The sequence below is a fragment of the Streptopelia decaocto genome (assembly GCF_964273445.1).
Source record: "Streptopelia decaocto genome assembly, chromosome: 1".
NCBI lineage: Eukaryota > Metazoa > Chordata > Aves > Columbiformes > Columbidae > Streptopelia > Streptopelia decaocto.
In genome coordinates this window covers 122,570,976-122,588,858 of record NC_138663.1, presented here as the reverse complement: position 1 = coordinate 122,588,858, position 17,883 = coordinate 122,570,976, and the positions used below count along the sequence as shown (strand labels likewise).

At 46.8% G+C, this 17,883-nt stretch overlaps 1 protein-coding gene across 8 annotated transcripts in view; it reads right to left on the bottom strand.

Annotated features, from left to right (window-relative positions):
• Positions 1-17,883, bottom strand: part of TIAM1 (TIAM Rac1 associated GEF 1) — a 198,814-nt gene that overhangs the window by 121,240 nt on the left and 59,691 nt on the right. For 6 of the 8 annotated variants that reach the window (XR_014186698.1, XR_014186699.1, XM_082076387.1 and 3 more), the window contains exon 1: positions 212-313. Coding sequence is in view for 4 of the 8 variants with exons in the window: in XM_082076387.1 (XP_081932513.1) it covers positions 212-236 (25 nt within the window). In the remaining 4 variants the exon portion in view is untranslated. Of the gene's footprint in view, positions 1-211; positions 314-15,986; positions 16,047-17,883 lie in introns of those variants that run through there. The other 2 variants (XM_082076393.1, XM_082076394.1) reach the window with 2 other exon arrangements.

Below are 17,883 nucleotides of genomic sequence, written 5' to 3'. Positions count from 1 at the left end.
GCAACTCAGAGAAAGCAACACCTCCATCCATGCTGGGGAAAGACAGAAGTTAGGAGAGGAAAGCTTGACATACGGTGTCTTAGACAACCTGACGATGCTACACCCCGCAAACATGTTTTCCCGGCTTTACCTGAGTTTCAGCTGCTCTCACTCCCCCCGCCCGGCACACACAATGCAAGCAAAAGTTAATGTCGTTGGCGAAGTATCTTACCGCTCATCATCAACAGCACAAACATCTCTGCTTCTTGTATTTCCCAAACCCCAGCTGCCTGCAACAGAAAGGAGGAAGCACCGGCGTTTCATTCCCCTTCTGCTTCGGAGTGGGTGTAACTCGTCAAGTTTCAAGCTAAGATGAGATGGGTCAACTGGGTGTGTTTGAAGGTTTGGGTTTGTGCCATCTCTCCCTCCCTCCCTCCCTCCTTTCCTCCCTCCCTCTACTGATTAATTCCTCCCGTCGCAGACTTCAGACGAGCTGCCACTCAGCCCTGCTGGCTCCCGAAATCTGAATTCCTAAGGACACCCCTCCAGGGTGACTTTAACTCACCAGTGAGAGAAGCCAAGAACTAAAATACACCATCAGCCCACAGAGGTGACGTACACATCAGCTACCTGTGAGCCAGCTGCGTGGCCCCCTTCCTCACACTGCTAAAATGCATCGTCCTTGGCATTTCATTGCGTTTTCAGAGAGCAATTTACCAGCAAGACATAAAATAAAAAACTTCTGACCTACTCTGCACCTTTTGCCACAGCCCTCAACTCCCTTGTGTCCCAGAGGATTTCTCCCTGGACGGTGCTTCTGTAGAGGACACGTGTTCAAAACACGGAGGCAATTCCCTCCCACTGAACTGTCCACAGGTGCAAAAGTGTTTGCAGGATCCGGAACTACAGGGATTTAAAAATTACTCATGGGTCTGGTTTTACTTCCACCTAACTGTCTCTGGATTAGGATTTGAGCAACTTCGTCCTCAAAACCAGAGTTGGTTAATGGTTGCTATAAATAAGAAATACCAATACAAAATCTAAACCATCTGTGTTTATCCCCCAACATCCCCCACCTTGACTCTGCACCACTTACATCGGAGAAGAAAAACACATATCAAACTATTCTCAGAATGAAGTACACCAACACATTAAATATTTTTTACAAACAGAAATCATATTAATTAACAAATTAACATATACAACTCTGTGTGAAACTTCAAAAATACAGAGTAGTGAAGAATAACCATATCTTTGCAGTTCTGCCCTCTGCAACCCAGCAATGACCACAAACTGGGAAAATGACAAAACCATTAGGAAAAGAAAAAAATAAAATGGCAAAAGGTATGTGCAGGAGCCCAGTTCTCCCATAGGGTTATACCCAACATTGTGCAACTGCAAGGATTAAATAGCTGGCAGTGAGGCCGTGGGGCTCCACATGCCCAGGTGCTGTGGATGCTGGAGAGGATGGGAGGAAATGAGTATATTTTGGGCCAGCCAGAGATGAGATAGTTAGAGAAGTGATTTGATGCAGCACAATCATTCTTACACACCCCATTATCAGAAACAGGCATGCAAGCTGAGTTTCCTGGTACAGCAGTCAGTTTTAGCCCACTTCAAACAGCAGGTTTGGTTTAACTTTATGTTCAAGTACTTGCAGCATCAGATGTTTCTGATATATCTGCCCACGCTTAGAAAGCACCAGGTCCCCCCGTGACCGCAGGCACTCCCGATAAGCACTGGAGTCCTCCACCTAGACAGCAGGGAAGAGCTGAAGGAGGGATGACACCAGACACACCATGTGGACTACAAAGCACTGAAACGATGGATCCTTAGCCTTACAGTTAATTCAAACACCAAACGAGCACAGCCAACAGCTCCTGTTTGCGGGCCAGGCAGGAGAAACAAACGGGAGAAAGCCCAGAAGAGCAGCAGGCTGCCTCCTCCAGAAGTTTCGGTTTTACCAGTGCCGGTAACTAGCAAACCCCGAGCAAGCAAGCAGGTTTGGCGAGCCATGAGTGACTCAGAAGGTGATGGGGGCTGCTGCTACCTGCCTTGGGGTTCACTCGGGCACAGCCGGCACTCGCCACCTTCAGCCCATCCGAACAGCCCGACAGGCAAAGCCGCGTTCAGAGCTCCAACACCACCCACCCTTAATCGTTCCCATCAGAACAGCTTCGCCATTACACGGAAACCGATGTGTACGTATACACAGGCGTGAGTACACACAAGCTCCCATAGATACAAAGCAATTATGCTCCAGTCCTAAAGGAGGAACACATATGCTTACTACAACAGATTGCAAGTGATTGTCTGAAGCATTTTTCAGCTTAAGAGGACGAAAGGAGGCACACCCTTTTGCTGCCAGCATTAGGTCGATCTGCATTTTGTCACGACAGCTTGGGGCATCTTTTCCTGCTGGTTACCTATAGCAAATGCATGGCATGGCCAGGACTCCCAGCAAAACGTGAACTACACGTGCTCCCTTCCCTGTAAGAGCTGCTTTCAGAAAGCTTCAGACAACCAAGTCATAAGGCAGTAAGTCCCACATGAGTCTGACCAGGGCTGCATTTTAAATCAGTGCAAATGGATAAAAGAAAAAGCCTTGATTTCTCCTTCCCATCGTGACCCATAGCACTTGAAATAAGAAACAGCAAGCAATAAATAGCAAGACTGATGTATGGAGAGAGATGCACAGAAGAACTACAGGTGCCATCACCTAGCTAAGATCTGAGGGTTTTGTGGATACATCACTTGATTTGGTTGATCCGGTCATTGCTGCAGTCCTCAGGAGAGGCTGGAGGGTGAGGCAAGGGAAGCCTTCTCCCTGGCTGTCTACCAGCCAACCCACCCTCTTCCAAAGCTTTGCTGACAAACAAGACAACAGGGCCTTAGGGAAGCCCGTTTAGGGCAAACAAGCTGCCGCGGTCTGGGCCACAGAGCAGGTGTCCCCGGCCGCTTGGGCAAGGTGCAGAGCGACCAGCTGACAACATCCTTGCCGAGAGCCATCCCGGGCAGTGCCGTGGCTTGTCAGCTCACGCCTGCCCGCTGTGGGAGAACAGGCATTTCCAGGCCCCAGCCCCGTCACCCCGGCTCAGCTGACGCCTTTGGATACACGCCTTTTGATGTGGGCTTCCTCCAAAGGTGCATGAGCCAACTTATATAATTCTTAATGCTCTCCTACACAAAGTGATTTGCGAAGACCTACCGAAACCTGTTTTCAGGCAACCTAGCACATTTTGCCCAAAATGGGCTGGAGATAAGCAGGCCAGACACTGAGCTGGCCAACTGGAGGGTACATCACCTCCAGGAACTTGAAGAAGAGGTCATCGGCTAACCCCTGTGGCTGGAAGAGGGTGCACACTGACCCTCCCCTTCTCAGCTAAATAAAGATGACACCACTAGAAAAAGCCCCTTTTTCTTCCAGCATCTGCAAGACAAACCCCAGCAACCCTCCAGGGAGTCCACAGGCTCTCCCAAATACCCAGCCAAGACGCGGAGACCCCTCCTCAGAGCCTGGAGGAGAAAGGTTCCCCCAGCATGGCATCATTCACTGCAGGACAGTACCTCCTTGGCTGTGAAAGAAGAGGAGAGGGACTCCCATCAGGCACAAGCCAAGTCTCTATTCTGTGCAGAGGTGTATTTATCAACCCTAATTAACACCCCGGGCTTCTCACACCCTGGCGCACCTGCTGATTAGCACACATGAGTTAATATAATTTTAACAATGGATTATCACTTTGGGCAGAAAAATGGTTGGGATTCACTTCAGTGCAGTGACTCACCCCAAGCACAGCAGCAAGGTAAGATACAAAGAGCATCCATCGGTCATGCTTGCAGAGGGCTACGCAGACCGTATCTCTTTAACTACAGCTTACTTTACAAAGCCAAGGTGCTTCAAAAATTCATGATTCTATCTGTCTTATTTTCCACCTGCGCAAACAGGTGGCCTTGAAGAAGCGTCCTGTCTCCATCTTCCAGACAACTGGAGCCACTCAGGTGTTTCTTTAAGTCCTTATAGCCATAGTGGAGTTTATAATGGTTCCAGCCCATGTTTCAGAATACTGCTAAAGCAAAGGGATGTCTCTGGGTAGGTGAGGGATGCAGCTTGGCCCCAGTTATCAGTGATAAATGGAAGGAGAAAGGTGACTGAATGGAGGAAGAAAGTTGACTGAGCCCACTTGTATTTCTTCTTTTTTAAAGCCCCAGCTTTCAAACTGGATCTCTGTGATGCACAAGCTCACAAGAGGGCACTGGTGGAAAACCATCACATTGCCATCAGAATCACTTCTACCCCCTCAAACTGATGTTTAACACTGCCTACCTTCACTTTGTCCAACAAAAACCTGCAAACCGACCCCTGACAATTAAAGAATGTTAACAACATGAAAAATTATACTAGATTGAATGTATCCATACTCCCTGTTATCAGAAGATTTTCTCAGCCTCATGTTTCTATTTGGGATTAGGAAGGGAGCTGTGAAAGGCAAGTATTGTTCAGCTGCAAATAGTTCCCTTTCAGCTTCTACAAAAGTAAGGTAGTGAACTACAGAGGGTTTTTTTTTACCTTTGGAGCAGTCAGTAGATATATCGACTCACAGGAAAATTGATCCCGGTTGTTACACTGCAAGGGTAGTTGAAAAAAGGCTTCTAATGAGCTACAGGGAGTGGATGTTGGCAATGAGCCAGCACCCTGGCCTGCGAAACTAAGACAAATGACAAGACGCATGAACCACCTTTGGGAGCAAGTGTAAGTTAAAATTCAAGGTTTGCATTTCATCGTGCTGCTTGTGGCTGGTAGTTCTCACATTGACTTTGCAGCACAGATGTGGGCACGCTGCTTGCAGACACTCTATGCACGTAACTTCACGTGCAAAGGTAGGATCCTTCTCTCTTTACTGGGACCATCTGGGTGTGTGCAGGTAAAGCACATACATCTGTGTCTACAGAATTAATATCTATAGAAGCAGTCTGCTTCTAGTCATCTAGCCCCAAGAAAATACCCACCGTGGTGAAGCTCTTCAGGACACACACACAAATACCTGAAGTTGCTACAAGCTTCTGCACCTCTCAAGCATCAGGACGGTTTTATAGGTTTGTCTGGCTCCAACCCAGGCCCCCCTGGCCAGGGAAGCGGGTACAGCTGCAACACCCCACATTGCACAAGCCTCTCAGCAGCACCCAGGAGCCCATTCGGTCCTCAACGCAACTGCCACGTGGTGCAGTGATGAGCCAGAGCTTACAAAACAGGGACTGTTTCCTTTTGCTATGAGAAGGCTCAGGGAGGAACATTTTATTCAAGACCTCTAATCCAAACACCTCCTCTCGTTTCTTTGAAAGAAACTAGGCGGTAGCTGCTGTCGTTTTCATGCTGCGTTCCGACATGCTTCCACCGCATCCCTGCCAATAGCTTTAATTTCGTTGCAAAAATCAGCTCAAAATGAGAGTGACAAGCTGTATGCTGGTGATGGATGCTGTCAAATGATGGGTAACATAGGCTTACATTAGTTGTCAAAATTTTTCAACACTAAAAATAGGTATCACAAGCTTTTGGATTCACCACATTGAAGTATTAAACATACAGTATATTCACAACTTTAAAAAAGCCCAAAGCCTCTCAAAGCCAGGTAGAACCAGCAACGTGCGACTTACAAAGATCTCTGAGCATTATTTATTTTGAGAAGAAAAATCAACACACTCCTTTATGAAAACTCACAACAACACTGGCCAAAGCAAAGACAACATGTAGCATGCAACATGAAATACAACAGGCCAACGTGGGATGAAAGAAAAAAAGGAAAAAAAAGGAAAAGAAGGGAAAAGGGAAAAGGGAAAAGGGGAGAAGGGGAGAAGGGGAGAAGGGGAGAAGGGGAGAAGGGGAGAAGGGGAGAAGGGGAGAAGGGGAGAAGGGGAGAAGGGGAGAAGGGGAGAAGGGGAGAAGGGGAGAAGGGGAGAAGGGGAGAAGGGGAGAAGGGGAGAAGGGGAGAAGGGGAGAAGGGGAGAAGGGGAGAAGGGGAGAAGGGGAGAAGGGGAGAAGAGAGAAAATCCCATATCCTGTTACCCCAGCTCTTGGTCCAGATCCCCCTGAAAGGAAGGGCAGAGATCTTCCCACAGCAGCTCCTCCTTTCCCTCCTGCCATCCCTTGCCTGCTCCAGCCCAGCAAGAAAGGGCCCAGAGTCAGGAGGCTGGGAGAGGATGGGAAAGCCCAGGAAAAGCAAGGAGGTTGCCTGAGGGCTGAGATTTCCATTTGAGGGATGACTTCTGATCCACTCATGGACACTGGCCAGGCAGCAGGTCGCCAAAGGGGATATTGTTTTTATAGGTAAGATGGCAGAGGAGGAGGAGGCGGGGGGAAGAGGGACCATTTACAAACCAAATCCAGCTTGCTTATTCCCTCTGAGTCACCAAGATGACTAGCGCAGGCAGAGTTGTCCCTATATTAGGCCAATATTTATAGCAGAAAGAAAATGAAGCATCATAAGGAATTACTAATTAGATGTTATCATAACACTGTGTAGAACTGAAGCAGCATTCCAATGTGCTGTAAAAATAATTAGCAAATTAACCTTCTCAACACCTCTGTGAGGCAAGTATTATCCCCATCTTCCACATGTCTAAGTAGAGAGTGAGTGGTTTGCTCACGGTCATAGTCCTTGAGCAGAGGCAGGATTACAACCCCAGGTTCCAGTACAGGTTGGGAAATTACATATTAGAGAGCAGTGTAGGGGAAAGGGACCTGGGGGTCCTGGTGGACAACAGGATGACCATGAGCCAGCACTCTGCCCTTGTGGCCAGGAAGGCCAATGGCATCCTCAGGTGTATTACAAGGGGGTGGTCAGTAGATCGAGAGAGGTCCTCCTTCCCCTCTACTCCGCCCTGGTGAGACCCCATCTGGAATATTGTGTCCAGTTCTGGGCCCCTCAGTTCAAGAAGGACAGGGAACTGCTGGAGAGAGTCCAGCATAGGACAACGAAGATGATTAAGGGAGTGGAGCACCTCCCTTATGAAGAAAGGCTGAGGGAGCTGGGTCTCTTTAGTTTGGAGGAGACTGAGGGGTGACCTTATTAATGCTTATAAATATATAAAGGGTGAGTGCCATGAGGATGGAGCCAGGCTCTTCTTGGTGGCAAACAATGATAGGACAAGGGGTAATGGGATCAAACTGGAACACAAGAGGTTCCCCTTAAATTTGAGAAAAAACTTCTTCTCAGTGAGTGTGCCAGAGCACTGGACCAGGCTGCCCAGGAAGGTTGTGGAGTCTCCTTCTCTGGAGACATTCAAAACCCGCCTGGACATGTTCCTGTGCAACCTCACCTAGGCGTTCCTGCTCCAGCAGGGGGATTGGACTAGATGATCTTTTGAGGTCCCTTCCAATCCCAAACATACTGTGATACTGTGATACAACCAATGCCCTGGTCCCCTGTCACTAACATCTGATCCAGGCATGGCCTGCTCACCCAGGGGAAAAACCTGACTCAAAACACACTTGTGTTGAGTTCACCAGAGCACCCAACCTGTGCTTTTATGCCAACAGTGAGAGGACAGAAAATACTTGTTACAGCCAACAGTACCAAAAAAACCATGGTGGCACACTTGACTTAAGCCTACCAAACTCCACGATGTCGCTTTAATGAAAGAACTCACCCTACAGCCACACACTCCCCTCCTGGCACATGTACCAGTGCTCATAGCAGGCCAGTGGCTTGATGGTTCAGGGGACAGCTTGGGGTGAAAACTGGCCAAAAAGGCCGAGTTTGGGCAGATGGGTTCCCTGATCCATCCAAGCGCACAACTGGCTGAGCACAAGGATGGGATATCAAAGAGGAAGAGAGAATCGGGAACCCTCTGGTTACATCTCCTGTACCATCAGACCATGAGCTGCGCTGCTCCTCCCTCCTAGGCTTCTGCTTGGTCCAGCAAGCTAGGGCTCCTTGATTGTCATCCCAGCCTCACACATCCCTACACACTGGCCCAGGCTGTGTTTTTCCAACTCCTTGCCACTGAGATGAAATGCACTTGCAGCCATGGACTCAGGGCCTGAATTCAGGGCTGACTGATGAGCTGACCCCATGTTACTTGGCATGGGTGCAACTCCTTTCACTCTAGAGATAAATTCCAGCTTCCACCAGTGCGAGACCAAGATGCAGCCTCTTCCCTTGCTCTCAGGAGGTGCACCACAGACAATGCACTGAAGTCCAAAGTTTGTTCAGTGGCTCAGTCCCTCCCACTCTTCCCAGAGGAATCATCTTCTCTCAGCTCATGGAGAAACCTCTTCATGGCCACAGAGCTGGGGCAGGCCAGGTGGCAGAGACCACCCCAGTCACAGACAGACCCCCATCCATCCCTCCCACCCTGCCCAAGGAGACTGCCATGGCAACAAAGATGATTAAGGGAGTGGAGCATCTCCCTTTTGAGGAAAGGCTGACGGAGCTGGGGCTTTTTAGTTTGGAGAAGAAAAGACTGAGGGGTGACCTTATTAATGTTTATAAATATATAAAGGGTGAGTGTCACGAGGATGACAACCAATAGTAGGACGAGGGGTAATGGGTTCAAACTGGAACACAAGAGATTCCACTTAAATTTGAGAAGAAACTTCTTCTCAGTGAGGATAACAGAGCACTGGAACAGGCTGCCCAGGGGGGTTGTGGAGTCTCCTTCTCTGGAGACATTCAAAACCCTCCTGGACACCTTCCTGTGTAACCTCACCTAGGCGTTCCTGCTCCGGCAGGGGGATTGGACTAGATGATCTTTCGAGGTCCCTTCCAATCCCTAACATTCTGTGATTCTGTGTGATTCTGTGATCCTTCCTCCAGAGATGGAGGGGCACCACCAGCTTCAAGCCTGGACTATAAATATCTGCAAACTCAACCAGCACAACAGAAGCACCCTCCCAGCATTTCCTCTGTCTGTGCAGTGCTTCCCTGTGCATCCAGCTTTCATCGGAGCAAGGGGGCTACCACAAGTGTCCTGGTTCCCTTCCTTGCACACTGAGCTTTTTATTGAAGGAGAAGTCCACAGCAGCATCAATGCCATCCGCACGCAGCCCCCTCTTGTCACTGCCACCTCCGCCGTCACGGTGCAGAGCTGATTGGCACATCCAAAGCCAAGTCACTTTCTCAACAGCTCACTGTCAAGCTGCGGGAGCAGGCAAGTCAGGGACAGGAGCAATCTGGCTGACAGGACGGGCAGGAGAATGAAGAGTTGCACAGGTGGATGCACACACTCTGCTTCTCTGAACTCCTCACATACAGTGAAAACAAGGATGCTCTTGCACAGCTGCCTGCACAGCCCAAAGTGGGCTTTGGGAGTGAGACCAGCTCAGGAACCTCTTGTCACAAGCCCTCACGCTGCCTTCCCGCTGCCAGCCACGCTGGAGATCAGACCACCGGGCGCATCCAAGATGAAGACATGGTTTCCCATCAGCTGGTCCTCCCCATGAAGTACTCTGAAATCCTCACAGAAATAAACAGTACAGAAGCATAAACTGCTGCTATTACTTCTGCCAAATGCATGTTAAGAAAATAGGCAGATCTGCATCTATTTTAGGTGTAGTGCATAAAAATAAAATATGCAGGTTGACTGCATGTGTTCTGGTTCTTAGTAAACAAGCTCAAATTCATTTCTTCTCTTTCTTTTATTTCTAATCTTTACAGCCAGATGTTAAAAAACTTTGCCTCAATGTCACCTCAATGAAAAGAAGCGCCGACCTGGTTTCAACCTCCCCTGACCAGAGCATAACATAGGAATCACACTGTTCAGTGAACACCTATCTCCTGGGGGCCTCTGACCTGACACCCGTCACTCGCTGCCTGACCCAAAGCCCTGCACCATGAGCAGAGATCTTGACTTCAGACTCTGCCCAGAGGGCTACCACTGCTGACTTTTGCACGATGACTCAATGTTATAAACACTATAGCAGGCAGACAGAGCTGGCACAACTGGACTTGCCATCAGAGACTTAAGGAGATATGGCTCTCTGTTCTGCATCTTAGAGCCTTCCCTTTTTTTTTTTCTTTTCCATTAATTTGTTCTATCTGCTTTAGAGGTCCCTTCCCCTCTTACACACCCACTTCAACTTATTTAATTGAAAGATAAACACAATTTTAAAGGAAGCATATGCTGTTTTTCTACTTTTCCTATTTATACTCCTCTCATTTGCTGCCATGACACAATATCTCACATAACAATATTTCTAGCTACTTGTTTGCCAGTGCAGTGCTCCTCCCAATGAACAAACCTTTAACTTCAAGGCAAAGTTTGCACCCATCTATGGTCTCTGTCAAGCATTTATATTGGTGGTGCCCATGCCAAGTCTCCATCCACTGTGTTACAGTGGTCGTAAGGTGAATCACTGCCAGTTCTGTTGGGTTCTACAGAGATCTTCACCATGAAGATGCACAAGATGAAAAGTGAAGGGGGATCATGTCTTCCAGGGAGGTTGTGCAGGCTTCATCCTTGGAGGTTTTCAAGACCTGCCTGGAGAAAAGCCCTGAGCAGACTGGTCTGGTCCCAGAACTGGCCCTGCTTTGGGCAGGGGGTTGGCCTGGAGACCCCCACACATCCCTTCCCACCTGAGCAACTCTGACACATTGACCCCAGGCTCAGGGGCACCCTTCCAAACAATTATCAACCAAATGCCCAGGACCATGCCTGGCACAGAGAGCAAAACTCCACATCAAGAGGAGATGAGCCTTTCATCGGTGTTGGGTCCACCCAGCTACACCACCTTGAAGCCTCCTCACAGTTCATGGAAGGGTTTGATCCAGTCAAACCATACCTACAACCACAATGGCTGGATCCTGCCTCCTTCCACACCAGCTGCCAAACATGCCCACCAACCTAGCTCTAGGGCCAGCCACAGCATCCTCAACCTATTTTAGTCCAATAAGCAGAGGACACACTTGAGCAAACTGGTCTCTACTAAACTGGAGTATACTGAGTGCCAAAACAGCAGAACTCAGAAAAATGGTTTCATCAGCAAACCTGAAAGTCACTGACTTGCAACAGAGGTGGCAGCAGGATGGCAACCTCCTGTGAGTCCACAGCAGCCTGCAGAGCACATCTCTGTCTACCCCCTCATTCCCAACCCACAGCTGAACAAATCTGGGGGTTTTATATACATAGGTTGGAGGCCAATAGCAAAGCATAGCAGAGGCATGCTAAGATAGGATAGTACTGAGAAATGCCACTGGTGCATTTTGCTTTGAAAAGCATAGAAATTACAGGAAATTATCCAGACTCCCTTTATTAAGGAAACAAGAAACTGAGAAGCATGATCAGGAAACGCTGTTTAAAAGCTGGCTCTTTTTCATGGTTAGCAGGCAAGGAAAGGAGGTGCAGAACAAGAGCAGGAAGAAAGCATGCAGCAACTGGAAGTATCTTCTCCAAATTACAGTCTGAAGTGTTGGGCTTTCTTTAAAATAAAACAAAGAATTTCCAAATCTTGTTCCAAACTGCTGTTTGGAAGAAGGCCATAGCTCTTTAAGGACAAAGCAGGCAAAGAATGAATGGTTTGTGACACTCAAACAACAGCCCTGCTCCTGTGAGCCCACTCCCAAGTACTTGCAAACAGCAGCAACACTGACAGTCCATACATAGGTACACATAGGTATAAATTAACGGTGTTAAACACTCACCTTTGTAAGACCTGCATTAAGGTCTGACCTGAGCCTGCAGCTTCTAACCCCACTGTCACTTGACCTTGCCTTTCTACTTGCATAAATGTGCTTTTGAATGCTCAGAGATGCATCATTTTTCTGAGTGATCCCTAAGATACACAGATCGACTGCTGAAGCAAGCTCAAGGGCAGAGACCTGGTCTCTTTCACTACCAAAGCCTCATACTCTGAAAATCACAATCTTTCTAAAATTGCTGATTGTTTTTCCTCATTTGTATTTTTTTCTCCTCTAAAGTCCTGCCTGTTCCTCTTCTTCCTTATGAGGCTTTTCAGTATTTGTTACTTGAACAGTAAAGCCTGATTTGTGATTAAACACATTTTGGAGGCAGACTACAATGCTGCCTGCTGTCACTGTTCCAACTGTAAGAAGCTCTGGGAGATATTATTGTATAAGGGCAGATCCTTCTCTGCATAAGTCTGTGTGACCAAAGTTATTTCTCCCCCTCTTCTATCTCCATGCTCTCAAAAATAACCCTAATTAATACACAGTGGGATAGCTGCAGGATATTAATAGTGGTGTGTATGTATTAAAGTGGCAATAAATAGGACAACAGAAGGGAGAACATAGAAATACAATGCAGAGCAATAAAATAGTTCAGTTTCATCCGCTGCATTAATTGCACAAAAGCAGTAATCAGATATTGTACACTTAAGTATGCCAAGAATGCTGCACTCAGTAACTTGAAGACATTACTTGTATAACTTGGCCCTCTTCTCCCACTGTAGCCGCACTCAGCAGATAAGGGAACTCTTCAAACTTAAATGACCACGTTCTACATTTTGAGGCTTTGCAAAAACTAGCTGAGCTATCTGGAGGCCAGCCAAGGTCAGGCCAGCTGAATTCGGGCCAGCACAGAGGGTTTGATCATAGATCTTATCACCCATTCTACTGGCACAGGCAGTCAAAGGACAAGGGAGCCTCCTATATCATCCATGGATGAAAGTCCTGGAGAGACCCCTGCAAAAGCAGAATAAAAAGGACAGAAGGCCTCAGGTCTCCTGTACTCTTCCCATTAGATGATCCTGCAGCATGAGCGATCCAGAGCCTCTCCAGGGAGATACATCCTCTTCTTCACTCACCACCTCACTCCCAGCATAGACCTCTGGCTGGTCCCTAAAGCAGATACCTCCTGGGACATCACCTTGCAGGTCACAAGTGAAGAAGGGGATTGAGTGCATCCACCACAAATCCACAGCAAAAAAGTACAACCCTGTAGCTGGCAAGGAAGGGTTAAGCAAGGATGTCCATCTATCACTGGGCTTTGGAATGAAGGGTCCTAATGACACAGATTGCTGGGCCATGAGAGGGCTAAACAGGTTCCAAGACATCTCCTTTCTCCTCAAATCTCCTCAAAAATGACACAGTCATATGATGCAGAAGGGCAGAGTCCAAACCGTACATGCCCTAGAACAGGGAAATGGAGGGACAAACCTTCAAGTGCTTGCATATTTATGCAGTAACACCACCACTTGAAAAATTATTCATTGTAGGCAGCATACAGATGCACAGTTCAGAAGCAGGGTGCACCAAAGCCCTTGGAGAGACACCCATGTCGGAACTGTAGTGCTGTGAGCAGACGATGTGAGTGCTATACAACCAGCACCAGCCCCTCACAAGCAGGAACCCTCTCCACAGCAGCTCAGTGCCTGAGACCTTCATGCAATATCAGGAAGGACTGGTCTCAAGTACACTGTGGAGAGGTCCAGGCTTTGCAGAATGTTTCATTAAACCCTCTCTTCGGTCAGCTTTCAGCAGAGTCCAGAAGTGCTGGGAAGTTGCTGGCTTCCCAGCACTGAGGTAGATTGTCCCAATGCACTAGAGCAAGGAGAGATTGCAGATGGTGGTGGGAAACACCAGGCTGCAAGAGAAGTTTTCCTCCCTATGTCAAAGCCTCTGAGGGGCATCACTGAGGAACTAAGGAAAAAGTGGCTCTGCACAAGAGGAAATCCTCTTGAAGCTGTGCTCCATGGACTGCCAGTGACTCTACTGCTGTTTGCTCTTGCTAAGCAAGGTGAAGCAAAGCCTTTCACGCAGCCTCAGAAACTGCCTGTCATTCCTCAGCAAAAGACTTAGCCACGGGATTGGCTTTAGATGCATTAAAAAACACCCTCGATTTTGACCAGAGCTCCAGTACCTCCTTAAAGCTGATCATAATGCTTATAGCTTTTGCTTCACAGGAGTCAATGGTGACACATCTTTACTCAAACAAGCATCAAAGGCTATAGAGGCTGCTGCTAACTAGCACTCCAGTGCAGGTGAGCAGTCAGAGGTCCTGAGATATCATAAAGAAACGTGCCCAAGAAAATGTAGGTGGCTGTATCCACCGTAGCACCTTTCAATTCATCACACCCAAACTTCATTAATTAGAGTAAGGATGTATGTGCACAAGCCACAGCACACCTTCACTGACGAACTCAAAGTAGAGCAGAGCTTACCATAAGTAAAGGACTGCAAGACCTCTGATGCAGTTTTATTAAATGCAGTGTCTCCAGACTGGGCTTTTAGTTCAAATCTATGCATTCAGATGCTGCTATGGCTTTGGCTGTAATTTCCCATGTCTCTTCCCCACCAAGATGGAAGGGATGTGCGTTGCTAGCCAATGGAACCTTCAGGCAGCCACTTGCTCATCATCCCTGCCCCTGCTCACCCCATTGAAATTACTCCGCATCAGGGCTGCCACATCCTGCCCATGCGTTCCCACCTCCAGACAGGCACCAGCCCTCTTCTGGTCCCCCAGATCACAAAACATAGCTGGGCAAGACACCACATTTTTATTTTCTGGATCAGTACCTTGGCCTGATTCACAACCAACCTGGCAATGCAGCTGTGTGATGGGGCAGGATGCTCCAAGCTGGAAGCACTGAATACTTGGTCTTACAAAATCCAAGGCAGGCATAAGCATGAAAACATCACACGCTATATCTGTCACACATGATACCCTCTTTCCCCCATCCCGGAAAAAACAAACGAACAAACAACAACTTTGGGGTTTGTTTTGAAAGACGCAACAGCCTTCAGAGCAGAAGCCACTTTGAATTAGTCAATATTTGATACAATGGAATAGGAGAGAAGGGAAGAAAGAATGAAGAAGAGACCTTTCACTTTTTTTTTTTTTTACAACACACTGTCTATATCCTCGATAAATGCCTGTGCACCTCTTTATAACATAAATGTCAGCCTTGCAGTGGATTGGAACCTGGGGATTACTACCCTGGCAGAATTAACATATTAGACATAAAAACCATAACATTTCATTATCCATTGTAAACTGCATGCACTTTCACTCTAGGGAAACTGGAAATATCACCCAATTTCATTATCATTTTCTGCTAAACGACTGTTCTGCCATGTATTTGAACATTGGCACATCCAGTTTGATGATATATCAGTCTTCCAGTTTCATTCTTCTTTGTCTACAATGCTGACTTTTTTTTTTAATCAATTTTTTGTTCTGTTTTTGTATGTGTGAAGGTACCATACTGCAAAACCACTCAGTTCTAAAAAAAACTTAGCCTGGAAGAAACAAAAAGAATAATATTTGTTAAGCTGAAAACACACCAGAAAGAACCTATCCTGACATCTGAAATAAGAGTAGAAGGAGGTAAGAAAACCTCAGACACAACAGGCAAGGCTTCGACTCATTTATAGGCACACTAGGGTCTATGGTCAATAGCGAGGCACTAAAGAAAAGAAAATGTTCCCTTCTGCAGTTTCAACTCCCTGTATTTTTCCTTCCCACTATTAGGCTGGCTGCAAATTCAAAGCTTTGCATAAGCCACAGATTTTGTCTGTCTCTTTGAAAGGTCAAAAATTAGAATCAGCACAAACAAACACACATGACAAATAAGCCAGCTGGCAGCAATTTGGAGTGACCACATGGAGGAAGTGTGGAGAAGAATGAGGGCAGGAGAGGAGCCTTTAAAAGCCTGGGTCATACATATATTGCAAGTTACAAGCTGCCTCAGGGGCATTTTTTTTATTTAATCAGTTTTGTATCTTTGCAAAGATTAGTGATCAACTCTCCAGTTTTAGTGCTGTCATGTTTCTATAAACACTTCTGAATATACTTTCTTTGATAAAACATGCAGCTGCTGACATGATTTTTTTTTGTATAAACATTTCACTATGTACTACATTGTATATTTCAAAGAAGCCTTAACATTATTTTTTTTCTAAGAGACCACTCATTCTCCTCTGCAGGCTGTGGAGTATTGTCCTAGGGCAGAGAAACAAAGGGACAAGTTAACAGAGCAGAAGTGGGGTGGGCAGGAGCTGCGAACAGACACAGCAGTAAAAGGCTTTACCAAAACCACTCTGGTTGTTACTCACATGAGGGTGTTACCAAAGTAAGCAGGGAGGCAGAGAAACATTCGTTGTCTCGCGTAGCTTCTGGAATGGAAGAGAAAGATCAACAGGTCAACTTCAAACATCAAGCCAGATGCACACAGCTGGTGTTAATCTGCATGACTCTCATTACCTGCAACAGACCTCTGCCAAACTACAGCAGCCCAAGAGCTGGCCAGACTTTTATTACTAACATCGCCTCAACCTATTAATGCAAGGAGGGAAATAATTCAAATCCAAATTGTTTCTCACTATTTGTTGCTGTTTATATTCTGCCAGAGCCACAAAACCCAATTAAGTTGCTTTCCCTTTAGTTTGCAGTCAGTCAGCTCCAGGTGCTTGGGGTTGCAGTCTCCGGGGCTGCCATTCCTGCAGGGAACATTCACTTGTTTAAAAGCAGCTCTTTCCACTGGACTTGTGTTTTGTTAATTGTACTATTTCTATTGATCTTAAGCTTTCTAAAAAGCTTGGCTCCTGATTGCATGCTGTCAGCAAAATTACACTTGGGGGCTAAATTTGGTTTAGTCTGGATCTCATCAAATAATAAATGGACATCACTGACAAAGGTTTAAAGTAGTAAAATGGAATGCATTTAAAAAATAAACCTCTAGAATGCCTATCCAACTAAAATAGTAAATGGTAACTTATCCCCAGCAAATATCATCACCGCACACCATTCAGAGATTGGAAATATTAGTTGATTGACAACTCCACCATCCAAGTGACATTTTCTACTGCCCTTCTTCCTGGCCAGCCCTTTTCACATCACCTCAAAACAGAGGTTTGTGGGAGAGAGAGCTTGCTGATGGCTCATTATTTAAAAGGGTTTGGGTTTTGTTGTGTTTGGGGTTTTTTTGTTGTGCTTGTTTGTTTGTTTGTTCCCCCCCCCCCCCCCCCAACAAGAAAAGGTGGAGAAGAAAGCTTCCTGTGGCCACTCGACCCAGCACAACGCACTGAGCCCTTTCAAAATCCTCACAGGCTCTAAGCACTGAAGATGATGTAACGTCATCAGACATCTGCCAAATGAATAAGCAAGCTCCAACATGCCTCCCTCCAACCTGCAGAGCAATTTCCACCCCAGTACAGGAACTTGTACTGGGGTTTAATACTCTCTTCAATATATCCCCTTTCACAAAGAAAATCCGTGCCCACTGCTACAGGAACATGCTTAATCCTTGTAAGCAGATGTCAGCCTCCAAAGCTGAGAAAATGACTTTGTTCTTTAGGATCAGGGAATTTAAAATGCACGAAGTTGAAATGCCCTGATGAATTCGGTAACTTAAACCCCGAGAGGAAGCACCTGCTTTCTGAATAGCCACCCAATTAAAAGCCCGCTGCTGTTTTATGCATCCATAATTCAATGTGAATGGTCTTTTGCTAGTTGACAATATATCAGTTATGGTCAAGGAGCGATGCAGCTGAAAAAGAGGGGAGGGAGCTGCCAAGAGCAAAAGACCCAAATCCTGCAGCACTGCCCCATGCAGCAGTTCTCAGACAAGAACTTCTGAGCCAGGGTTGCTCTGCAAGCATCAACCAAACTCCGCATGAGCTCCACCAGTCACCCTGGAGGGACAACAGTTCACCCCAGTGGCAGATTTGGGGCCCAGATCCACATCTCAGATACACAGCTACACCTCCCATCTCCCAGTAACCCACTCACAGATATAAAAGCATCTCCCTTCACTATTCAGCAGGTAAAGTAAGGTTCCAGTAAAGCTGCAGGTTAAGGCATGGCATCTCGCAATTTATTCACACAAGCAATAGCAGGGATGGGGAGGGGAAAAATCAAAACAAAAAACAGAAAGAGGGGATTTTCATCAAAAAGTAAACAAAACCAAAAGCTAAGAACACACCCAAGCGATCAGCCTGCCAGCAGGATTAG